Source organism: Bufo bufo, chromosome 1 (genome assembly GCF_905171765.1).
Source record: "Bufo bufo chromosome 1, aBufBuf1.1, whole genome shotgun sequence".
Classification (NCBI taxonomy): Eukaryota; Metazoa; Chordata; class Amphibia; order Anura; family Bufonidae; genus Bufo; species Bufo bufo.
In genome coordinates this window covers 295,172,834-295,185,683 of record NC_053389.1, presented here as the reverse complement: position 1 = coordinate 295,185,683, position 12,850 = coordinate 295,172,834, and the positions used below count along the sequence as shown (strand labels likewise).

Sequence of the window (12,850 nt, the reverse complement as noted above, 5' to 3'; positions counted from 1 at the left end):
AAAGATAGGGAGACCGGTACTGACGATAGCCCGCGGCCGAGTTTTCTAGGGGAAGAGGTTCCGGCCCCTCGGTCTGATGCAAGGGAAGCGGTTGCCACAGTGAAGATTGCTGACAGCCTCTCCTCTAAGCAGACTCAGGAGGCCAGGGAGTTCGTCAGCAGGAACACGGATGTGTTGTCAGGCCTCCCTGGACGCACTTCTACAATTCAGCATGACATTGTCACTGAGCCTCAGGCAAAAGTCTGGTTAAAACCATATCGGGTACCCGAGGCTCGGCAACAAGCCATCTCGGAGGAAGTGCAGCTAATGCTGCAACTAGACATTATTGAGAAATCTAAAAGTGAGTGGGCCAGTCCTATAGTTTTAATTCCCAAACTGGACGGGATGTTATGGTTCTGTAACGATTTTCGTAAACTAAACGAGATTTCCAAATTCAATGTGTATCCCATGCCCCGGGTGGATGAGATTATCAAGAGGTTAGGACAAGCCCAGTATTTTTCTGTTTTGGACCTCACCAAATGGTACCGGCAGGTACCCTTGATGGAGGCTGCCAAAGAGAAAACTGCCTTCATCAGACCAGAGGGGCTGTACCAATATAAGGTGTTACCCTTCGGTCTGCATGGTGCCCCTACCACTTTTCAACGACTTATGGACATTGTACTTCGTCCACATCATCAGTACGCTTTGGCTTACCTGGACGATATTGTCATCCACAGTACCGACTGGGAAAGTCACCTACCCAAAGTGCAGGCCATAGTGGACTCCCTTCGGAAGGCTGGACTAACCGCTAAACCAAAAAAATGTGCGATAGGGTTAGAGGAGACTAAATACCTGTGGTATGTCATTGGGCGCAGAGTCATTAAACCCCAAGTGAACAAAATAGAGGCGATACGGAATTGGCCCCGACCTGTCACTACTAGGCAAGTAAAGTCGTTCTTGGGAATGGTGGGCTATTACATGAGGTTTGTCCCCCACTTTTCTACGGTGGCCGCGCCATTGACGGGGCTCTTGAAGGGACGCAAGTCAGTGATGGTTCGCTGGGATGATCAGGCGGAAGAGACTTTTTCCGCTTTGAAGTCAGCCCTGTGCGGGTCCCCGGTTTTGGTGACGCCCAACTTCAAAAACTCCAAAGTGGGCCTCGGTGCTGTACTGTCTCAGGAAGTCAACGGGGAGGAGCATCCTGTTGTCTTCCTCAGCCGTTAACTCACCCCAGCCGAGAAAGGTAAAGTATAGCGGAGAGAGAGTGCCTGGCTATCAAGTGGGCACTCGAGTCTCTCCGTTATTATTTGTTTGGGAGAAAATTTCACCTGGTGACCGACCACTCCCCTCTCAAGTGGATGAGCCAGGCCAAAGACAGAAATGCCCGGGTTACCAGATGGTTCCTTTCCCTAGAGAACTTTAAATTTACAGTGGAACACAGGGCAGGCCGGTTTTAGGGAAACGCGGATGCCCTGTCCCAAGTACTTTGTCTGGTGAGTGTTCACACCCTCAGGGTTGAACAAGGGGGAGGGGGGTATGTGGCACAGTAAGGGGAATGGTCTGGGAAAACAGGTATTTTCCTCCCAGCGTGTACTACTGGGCTGACGTGCAGCCAGGTGGGGTCAAATACTGGACTAGATTTTCATTGCCGGTCCGGGTTTTTGGCAGCACCTGGCTGTCCTTAAATAGGCAACTGGGCTCAGCAGCAGGATCTCTGAGTTGGGATCTGAGTGGCTTGGTGCCAGGTTGGAGGGCTGAGACCCATGGGCCGAGGAAACAGGCCCCCCTAAAGCCTGCCGTGGACTGCTGGAGGCAGAACTGACATCAAGGTGACTTGTCTTATATGAACTTTCCTTTTTGTGTGAAGTAACACCAAGATGTACTTTCCATTGTGTGTGAAGTAAACATCAAGACTGCAAACTAACGCATTGTTTTGTGCATTTGCCTCAAGTGCGAATAAACACTGAAGTTTTGCGTTAAGAACTTGTCTTTTGCCTCTGTGCTGCGTCCGCTTACCCTATCTACCAGAGCGAAACCCCACTATATATATATATATATATATATATATATATATATATATATATATATAATTTCCGCTTATGAAATTCGTTCACACTTCTTTTGGTGGTAAAAGGTGAATTGCCTTATGGATTCCGTTACCACGGACCATAACGCAATTCTATGACGGAATGCATAACAGAATGCTTTTAGAGGCATTCCGTTATTCATTCCGTCATAATAGAAGTCTATGGGCTGCAAAACGGATCCGTCCCGTTTCCGTTATGCAGGAGAGGATTCCCCTGCATAATGGAACGGGATCGATCCGTTTTGCAGCCCATAGACTTCTAATATGATGGAATCCATAACACAATTCACCTTTTACCACCTAACGAAGTGTGAACGAATTTCAAAATATGAAATTTGCTCATCTCTAATATACACACATACATACACATATACAGTGTATACATATATATATATATATATATATATATATGTATATGTATATATTGTGAGACAGTGACTGGAAAAGTAGTAAAGAATCGTTATATTTCGCCTCGGTTTCTTTCATATACCATGTACTAGGCTACAGGAGGTGGATATCTCAAATAGGATTCGGGTGAGATATCAGAAATCCTGGAAATAGAGTCTGCCTTAGCAAAACATAGTTTGCTGAGGACTTTGGTAAATGGTGTTATCGGGCTTGGATTTTAATGGAATGAGGATGCAGGTTGGTAGCGGGGCTCCTCATTCCCTTCCTGTCCAGAACAGGTTTCATATAGAGCTCTCAGCCAGGTGATGGAGCTCAGCTCATTTCTGGGCTATAAAGGTTTGCACTATGAGTGTGTCTCGGTGGGGGACTGGTTGAACTGACTGGCTTTCACCATATCTGCTGAAGTCTGTGAAAGCAACAAAAAGGACACAGAGTTTATTTTGTCGTGTGGCTGGTAGTAGGCCGCCCGTATAGAAAGGGTAATTTTATGTTTAGTTAGTGTTCAGCCGAGCAGGAATTTATTTTGTATCTTTGCCTGAATATAAAGGCCTTATATTGCTTGTGGATGAGAATAAAGAAAACAGGCAAATCTTTGTGTGAACTGTGCCATTGTGTCACTGTCTCTGACTGCTGTGCCTACCACTATTGAGCTGACCCCCCACAATATATACACACATATATACACATATTCAGTGTATATACATACATACACACGTGTGTGTGTGTGTATATATACACACACACACACTGTGTGTGTGTGTGTGTGTATATATATATATACAGTACAGACCAAAAGTTTGGACACACCTTCTCATTCAAAGAGTTTTCTTTATTTTCATGACTATAAAAATTGTAGATTCACACTGAAGGCATCAAAACTATGAATTAACACATGTGGAAATATATACATAGCAAACAAGTGTGAAACAACTGAAAATATGTCATATTCTAGGTTCTTCAAAGTAGCCACCTTTTGCTTTGATTACTGCTTTGCACACTCTTGGCATTCTCTTGATGAGCTTCAAGAGGTAGTCCCCTGAAATGGTTTTCACTTCACAGGTGTGCCCTGTCAGGTTTAATAAATGGGATTTCTTGCCTTATATATGGGGATGGGACCATCAGTTGCGTGCGTTGAGGAGAAGTCAGGTGGATACACAGCTGATAGTCCTACTGAATAGACTGTTAGAATTTGTATTATGGCAAGAAAAAAGCAGCTAAGTAAAGAAAAATGAGTGCCCATCATTACTTTAAAAAAATGAAGGTCAGTCAGTCAGCCGAAAAATTGGGAAAACTTTGAAAGTAAGGGCTATTTGACCATGAAGGAGAGTGATGGGGTGCTGCGCCAGATGACCGGGCCTCCACAGTCACCGGATCTGAACCCAATCGAGATGGTTTGGGGTGAGCTGGACCGCAGAGTGAAGGCAAAAGGGCCAACAAGTGCTAAGCATCTCTGGGAACTCCTTCAAGACTGTTGGAAGACCATTTCAGGGGACTACCTCTTAAAGCTCATCAAGAGAATGCCAAGAGTGTGCAAAGCAGTAATCAAAGCAAAAGGTGGGCTACTTTGAAAAACCTAGAATATGACATATTTTCAGTTGTTTCACACTTGTTTGTTATGTATATAATTCCACATGTGTTAATTCATAGTTTTGATGCCTTCATAGTCCTGAAAATAAAGAAAACTCTTTGAATGAGAAGGTGTGTCCAAACTTTTGGTCTGTACTGTACATTATACATACAGGCACTCATATATAAACATTCAGATAGATGTGAAGCAGATATATACACTGGCGTACATACAGGGGATGCAGGGGTCGCAGCTGATCTGAGGTCTAATGGGGCTGAGTGGGGGTCTTTGGGCTGGTCTGAGGGCTGAGTGTGGGTCTGATGGGGGTCTTTGGGCTGATATGAGGTCTGATGGGGGCTGAGTGGGGGTCTTTGGGCTGGTCTGATGGGGGCTGAGTGGGGTCTGATGCGGGGTCTTTGGGCTGAGTGTGGGTCTGATGGGGGTCTTTGGGCTGATCTGTGGTCTGATGGGGGCTGAGTGGGGTCTGATGGGGGTCTTTGGGCTGATCTGAGGTCTGATGGGGGCTGAATGGGGGTCTGATGGGGGTCTTTGGGCTGATCTGAGGTCTAATGGGGCTGAGTGGGGGTCTTTGGGCTGATCTGAGGGCTGAGTGTGGGTCTGATGGGGGTCTTTGGGCTGATATGAGGTCTGATGGGGGCTGAGTGGGGGTCTGATGGGGGTCTTTGGGCTGATCTGGGGGCTGAGTGGGGTCTGATGGGGGTCTTTGGGCTGATATGAGGTCTGATGGGGCTGAATGGGGGTTTGATGGGGGTCTTTGGGCTGATCTGAGGTCTGATGGGGGCTGAGTGGGGGTCTGATGGGGGTCTTTGGGCTGATCTGAGGTCTGATGGGGTCTGATGGGGGTCTTCGGGCTGATCTGAGGTCTGGTGGGGGCTGAGTGGGGGTCTTTGGGCTGATCTGAGGGCTGAGTGTGGGTCTGATGGGGGTCTTTGGGCTGATCTGAGGTCTGATGGGGGCTGAGTGGGGTCTGATGGGGGTCTTTGGGCTGATATGAGGTCTGATGGGGGCTGAGTGGGGTCTGATGGGGGTCTTTGGGCTGATATGAGGTCTGGTGGGGGTCTTTGGGCTGATCTGAGGTCTGATGGGGGCTGATGGGGGTCTTTGGGCTTATCTGAGGTCTGATAGGGGCTGAGTGGGGGTCTTTGGGCTGGTCTGATGGGGGCTGAGTGGGGGTCTTTGGGCTGGTCTGATGGGGGCTGAGTGGGGATCTGATGGGGGTCTTTGGGCTATTCTGAGGTCTGATGGGATCTGATGGGGGTCTTTGAGCTGATCTGAGGTCTGGTGGGGGCTGAGTGGGGGTCTTTGGGCTGATCTGAGGGCTGAGTGTGGGTCTGATGGGGGTCTTTGGGCTGATATGAGGTCTGATGGGGGTCTTTGGGCTGATCTGAGGTCTGATGGGGGCTGAGTGGGGTCTGATGGGGGTCTTTGGGCTGATATGAGGTCTGATGGGGGCTGAGTGGGGTCTGATGGGGGTCTTTGGGCTGATCTGAGGTCTGATGGGGGCTGAATGGGGGTCTGATGGGGGTCTTTGGGCTGATCTGAGGTCTAATGGGGGCTGAGTGGGGGTCTTTGGGCTGATCTGAGGGCTGAGTGTGGGTCTGATGGGGGTCTTTGGGCTGATATGAGGTCTGATGGGGGCTGAGTGGGGGTCTGATGGGGGTCTTTGGGCTGATCTGGGGGCTGAGTGGGGTCTGATGGGGGTCTTTGGGCTGATATGAGGTCTGATGGGGCTGAATGCGGGTTTGATGGGGGTCTTTGGGCTGATCTGAGGTCTGATGGGGGCTGAGTGGGGGTCTGATGGGGGTCTTTGGGCTGATCTGAGGTCTGATGGGGTCTGATGGGGGTCTTCGGGCTGATCTGAGGTCTGGTGGGGGCTGAGTGGGGGTCTTTGGGCTGATCTGAGGGCTGAGTGTGGGTCTGATGGGGGTCTTTGGGCTGATCTGAGGTCTGATGGGGGCTGAGTGGGGTCTGATGGGGGTCTTTGGGCTGATATGAGGTCTGATGGGGGCTGAGTGGGGTCTGATGGAGGTCTTTGGGCTGATCTGAGGTCTGGTGGGGGTCTTTGGGCTGATCTGAGGTCTGATGGGGGTCTTTGGGCTTATCTGAGGTCTGATAGGGGCTGAGTGGGGGTCTTTGGGCTGGTCTGATGGGGGCTGAGTGGGGGTCTTTGGGCTGGTCTGATGGGGGCTGAGTGGGGATCTGATGGGGGTCTTTGGGCTATTCTGAGGTCTGATGGGATCTGATGGGGGTCTTTGAGCTGATCTGAGGTCTGGTGGGGGCTGAGTGGGGGTCTTTGGGCTGATCTGAGGGCTGAGTGTGGGTCTGATGGGGGTCTTTGGGCTGATATGAGGTCTGATGGGGGTCTTTGGGCTGATCTGAGGTCTGATGGGGGCTGAGTGGGGTCTGATGGGGGTCTTTGGGCTGATATGAGGTCTGATGGGGGCTGAGTGGGGTCTGATGGAGGTCTTTGGGCTGATCTGAGGTCTGGTAGGTGTCTTTGGGCTGATCTGAGGTCTGATGGGGGCTGATGGGGGTCTGGGCTTATCTGAGGTCTGATAGGGGCTGAGTGAGGGTCTTTGAGCTGGTCTAATGGGGGCTGAGTGGGGGTCTTTGGGCTGGTCTGATGGGGGCTGAGTGGGGGTCTTTGGGCTGGTCTGATGGGGGCTGAGTTGGGGTCTTTGGGCTGGTCTGATGGGGGCTGAGTGGGGGTCTTTGGGTTGGTCTGATGGGGGCTGAGTGGGGGTCTTTGGGCTGGTCTGATGGGGCTGAGTGGGGGGTCTTTGGGCTGAACTGAGGTCTGATGGGGGTCTGAGTGGGCTGAACTGAGGTCTAATGGGGGCTGAGTTGGCTGATATGAGGTCTCTCTGCAATGGCAGAGAGACTTATTGAGGCCAGCAGCAGCCATTTTAGTAAGATTACAGCCACTCTGCAGCTTTGGCTCTAATCTGACTGAAATGGCTGCTGCTGGCCTCAGTTTCTCTGCTACTGCTGCTCTTAGGGTGGCCAGACGTCCGGTTTTAGGCCTGACAGTCAGGTTTTTAGACTCCTGGTCCGGCGGATGGCCAGAAGTCCCCCTTTTTTGTTGTTATGGATGATGGGACGGCGGGTCCGGCTCAGGCATGGTCACTTTAAGTACCAATGGCAGGGGGGCAGGGACTGGCAGCATATCCAGATCACACTGCGCGCTTACGTGACGTCACAAAGTTATCAGCGCTGCAGGTCCGGCAGGAAGTTGGGAACAGAGGAGCGCGGGAGCCACTGCTAGTCTGCCACTGCCCACTTGCCCAGTAGACTGACTGTATACTACAGTCACTCACCCCACCTTGCCTCGTTCTCTCTCTCTGCCAGACATTTCTGCCAGCCTGAGCCAGGCCCAGGAGCAGCACTCATTCAGCCAGCCAGAGCCCACACTGAGCCCAGCCAGCCTCCAGCATTCAGCCTTGCCAGTTGCCACTGACTTTCAGCAGACTGGTTCAGCAGCTTTCAGCGTGAGCCAGCCCAGGTACCCATGTTTCCCCGAAATTAAGCCCTACCCCAAAAATAAGACTTAGCCCTATTTTGCAGGGTTTTGGAAATAGGGCTTAAATATAATCCCTACTCCAAAAATAAGCCCTAGATAAATGTTATATTTATGGAAGTGAGGGTGATTCAGCAGCTCAGGAGCGCTCACCAATGGCTCCTGAGCTGCCAGGGCGGGTGGGCAGGACCTCGGCGCCGGAAATCTTTGCTCTCCCAGCTGATCGGAGGTGGAGGCGGGCAGGAGTTAAAGCAGCGCAGGCTGCCAGCACTTAGCCTTCAGTGAAGCCGCTAGCCCGCGCATACATGGCGGCTTCACTAAATGCAAAATTATGCTGACAGCCGTGCTTCCATCTACCGTACGGGTACATCGCTGGGTGGACGGCTTCTCTACCCTGTACTGCCGCCAGCCCGCACGTTCTAACAATGAGGCAGCAGGAGGATGTCCTTCTCCTCTCTGCTGCCTGGAGCTGGAGGTGCTGATTGGTGGTGAGCACGTCCTGCTTCCTCCCCCCGCCTCCACCAATCGGCACCCTGTCATCTCTCGTGCCGGATCTCCCTGTTTTTTATTCAAGCATAAATGTGTGATTATTGTTCATGGAGCCAAAATAAGCCCTACCCCGATAATAAGCCCTAACCCTTTTTTCAGAGAAAAAAATATAATTATATATGTACAGCTAGTATAAGTTATAAGGCTGGTTGGGGGGGGGGGCAGCGGGTGGGGGGGGGGGGGGGGGCGGCGGGGAGGGGGCCCCATGGATCAGTTTCACACTGGAGGCCCATGGATTGTGCGTACGCCACTGGATATATAGTACTCTTTTCTGCAAACTTACACTTAGGTGCAGGGACTAATAACTGGAATGTGATGGAGGGAGCAGATATCTTCAGACATGAGGTGGGGAGGTTCCTCATGTAGATCTACAGGGTGTCTGCATCTGTAGTCACTCTGGAGGATCTGTCCTCTCCCAGAGAGAGGATGTTTGCAGCTCTGCCCAGCACACTGCTGGATCTTGCTGAGTATGTGAGGGCAGTTTAGGGGAAGAAAGTGAAAGTAACTGGTGCTGTTACTTTCACACTGCACCTTACAATGAAGCTCAGAGCTGGATCGCTGGGTGGATGAATGTCTGACAGCTGCTATGTAATCATCCAACCACCTTGCTCTAAACTTCAGTGTCTGGAGGAAAAGGCGTCACAGCACTGAGCATGCTGGGAGCTTCCTGTGAAGCTGCCTTGGAGGCGACAATTTACATGAAGAGCAGGTGCCATACACAGTTCAATTAGTATGGGAAACATTTTATTTATCTTTTTAAATAATTGTGTTTAGACATTTTATTATTTCATTAAAACATAGAATTGGTGACTGGGTCTCTTTAAGTAATAATTATAGAAATTATTCTTCCCCAATAAGTCCTGTTTTCAACACTAAGGTCGGCTCCCCTGGGGTGCAAGCGCTGCGGATTTACTGCCACAGATTTGGGTGCATTAGTTTCACATTGATTCAGTACCAGCAATGTGGATGAGATTTGAAAACACTTTTGGTGAAGATTTTTGGTGCCAATTTATGCTGAGGATCTCCAACGTGTATTTTGCCCTTCACAATGTAGAGGGTGAAATCCACAGCAAATCCACAACAAATCGACAAAGAAAAGTCTGCTGCAGAAAATCTGCCCCATTTGACTGTTCCTTAAAAATACCAGCTTACCGTTTAAAACTAGCACTATATGGCACAGAATGGGCACTGAATGCCCCCAATGTAGACTATGTATAGCACTGGATGGACTGTTCATCTAGGCAGTATATGTCATTCTGAGGAGTGTTTGTAAGAGGTATATAGGTATATATGGATGATGAATGGCACTGTGAAGGTCTGGGCACTGTGTACACTGTATCTGTCCAGTTGATGGCCCTTTGTGGGCACTATATGGCAGTATTTATCTGAGTACTGGCACTATTTGGCTTATTCTACTGTATGTAGACATTGTGCAGTGCAATCTTGACAGTGTGTGTACTATGTGGGCACTGTTTATTTGGATAGACAATGTAAGGCCTCATGCACACAGAGTTTTTTATGCTGATTCTGGCATGGAGACCCCGTCTGAATCAGCTTGAAAAAATTCCACTGTTTTCAATGGGAGGCAGTGACCTATGCTTCTTTTTCAGTGCACTGACAAATAGAAGCATCCTGCCCTATCTTACAGCATTTTCAGCAACTGAAACAGCGCTGAGACCGTGGCAGGTGTTAATACACTGATTAACCCCACTGAATGGAGCGGGTCAGTGTGCAGATCCATGGCAGAAACCTGAAGCTCAGTCTCAGCATTCTACCACAGACAATTTACTGATTAGATTTTTCCCACAAGTATTTTGCTCATGTGAACTTACCCTAAATGTTCTATATAACAAATCACTATATGTGCAGCAAGTCCCTGAGGAGCCGGTGCAGAGGATGGGAGTGGTAGTGGTCCTGATGAGATGCTGTGCCACGGTGCAGACCCTCAGGCCCTTGGCCCCCGGGGATCAGTGCAGTGGAAATGTAGTTTGAAGAACGAGGCCAGAAGTGGACGTAGAACAGTCTCTTATTAGTTAATACAAAATATCACTTGCAGTACATCCAGTAGCAGCAAATTCAAAGTGCTTTTTTGGTACCAGTTGAGAAGGTATTGCGGCAGGTTGACTGACAATAGATTAGCGATTGCAGGTATGTGTGGATAGACGTGTCAACTGTGATACAGACTTGATATTAGTCTGGCCTGGTGGTGGTTTGGGTGAAGGGTGTCTAAGCCCTAGTCCCTCACCTTGCAGCAGTGCCTATAATGCAGTATTTTGCTGTTCACTTTGCAGTCTTGTCTCTCAAGTGTTTTCTTGAAACTGAAAGATGTTGGTCTTCTGGACAAACCAAATCATTCACAGGAGAAGGAGCTCTCCCCTCAGTAGCTATACTGGACCTCCCCCTCCTGGCAGGAAGAAGGACCAGCCCACTCCTACCAAGAGGGGAGAAACAGGGTGGTTAGCCCTGTTCCTGTCAACATTTTGCCATCCACACCTTCTCTGGCTGGTACATACAGCCAAAAAATAATATACATAACATAACAACACATAATAAGACAATAATTGCTGATACCCCCAGGTCAGGGGTACTGCATATGGCACGAGTTCATCTTGCCCTTTGATATGTAAACACACAAAAATATAAATCTATTTATATGACATTTTTAAGATTATTTTCAATTCTCACCTATCAGAACATTGAAGCCATTCAATAGTTGGTAATGTATACCCTTGTGATGTGCATATTATTTTTTTAGTATCATTTATAGTAACAGAATATATATCAATAGTTGGAATACCTGTAACACATAAGAGAATTTACGTCATTCACAATATCACCGTCAAAGGGCAACGATCAAATGGGTAGTAGGTGTGATTAATTACAGTTGCAAGAAAAAGTATGTGAACCCTTTGGAATGATATGGATTTCTGCACAAATTGGTCATAAAATGTGATCTGATCTTCATCTAAGTCACAACAATAGACAATCACAGTCTGCTTAAACTAATAACACACAAAGAAATAAATGTTACCATGTTTTTATTGAACACACCATCTAAACATTCACAGTGCAGGTGGAAAAAGTATGTGAATCCTTGGATTTAATAACTGGTTGAACCTCCTTTGGCAGCAATAACTTCAACCAAACCTTTTTCTGTAGTTGCAGATCAGACGTGAACGGTCAGGAGTAATTCTTGACCATTCCTCTTTACAGAACTGTTTCAGTTCAGCAATATTCTTGGGATGTCTGGTGTGAATCGCTTTCTTGAGGTCATGCCACAGCATCTCAATCAGGTTGAGGCCAGGACTCTGACTGGGCCACTCCAGAAGGCGTATTTTCTTCTGTTTAAGCCATTCTGTTGTTGATTTACTTCTATGATTTGGGTCGTTGTCCTGTTGCAACACTCATCTTCTGTTGAGCTTCAGCTGGTGGACAGATGGCCTTAAGTTCTCCTGCAAAATGTCTTGATAAACTTGGGAATTCATTTTTCCTTCGATGATAGCAATCCGTCCAGACCCTGACGCAGCAAAGCAGCCCCAAACCATGATGCCCCCACCACCATTCTTCACAGTTGGGATGAGGTTTTGATGTTGGTGTGCTGTGCCTCTTTTTCTCCACACATAGTGTTGTGTGTTTCTTCCAAACAACTCAACTTTGGTTTCATCTGTCCACAGAATATTTTGCCAGTACTGCTATGGAACATCCAGGTGCTCTTGTGCAAACTGTAAACGTGCAGCAATGTTTTTTTTTGGACAGCAGTGGCTTCCTTTGTGGTATCCTCCCATGAAATCCATTCTTGTTTAGTGTTTTACATATCGTCGATTCGCTAAGGGCTCTTTCACACTTGCGTTGTCCGGATCCGGCATGTACTCCACTTGCCGGAATTACACTCCGGATCCGGAAAAACGCAAGTGTACTGAAAGCATTTGAAGACGGAACCGTCTTCAAAATGCTTTCAGTGTTACTATGGCACCCAGGACGCTATTAAAGTCCTGGCTGCCATAGTAGTAGTGGGGAGCGGGGGAGCGGTATACTTACAGTCCGTGCGGCTCCCGGGGCGCTCCAGAATGACGTCAGAGCGCCCCATGCGCATGGATGACGTGTCCATGCGATCACATGATCCATGCGCTTGGGGCGCCCTGACGTCACTCTGGAGCGCCCGGGGAGCCGCACGGATGGTAAGTATACTGCTCCACCGCTCCCCACTACACTTTACCATGGCTGCCAGGACTTTAGCGTCCCGGCAGCCATGGTAACCATTCAGAAAAAGCTAAATGTCGGCTCCGGCAATGCGCTGAAACGACTTTTAGCTTAAGGCCGGATCCGGATCAATGCCTTTCAATTGGCATTAATTCCGGATCCGGCATTGCGGCAAGTGTTCCGGATTTTTGGCCGGAGCAAAAAGCGCAGCATGCTGCAGTATTTTCTCCGGCCAAAAAACGTTCCGTTCCGGAACTGAAGACATCCTGATGCATCCTGAACGGATTTCACTCCATTCAGAATGCATGGGGATAATCCTGATCAGGATTCTTCCGGCATAGAGCCCCGACGACGGAACTCTATGCCGGAACACAAGAACGCAGGTGTGAAAGGGCCCTAACAGGGATGTTAGCATATGCCAGAGACTTTTGTAAGTCTTTAGCTGACACTCTAGGATTCTTCTTCACGTCAATGAGCAGTCTGCGCTGTCCTCTTGCAGTCATCTTTACAGGACAGCCACTCC

At 48.8% G+C, this 12,850-nt stretch overlaps 1 protein-coding gene across 1 annotated transcript in view; it reads right to left on the bottom strand.

Annotated features, from left to right (window-relative positions):
* The window catches only part of CSF1R (colony stimulating factor 1 receptor), a 121,155-nt gene that overhangs the window by 53,177 nt on the left and 55,128 nt on the right, over positions 1 to 12,850 (bottom strand). The window contains exon 8 of the mRNA XM_040440738.1: positions 10,813 to 10,924. Coding sequence (XP_040296672.1) covers positions 10,813 to 10,924 — 112 coding nt within the window. The remainder of the gene's footprint in view (positions 1 to 10,812; positions 10,925 to 12,850) is intronic.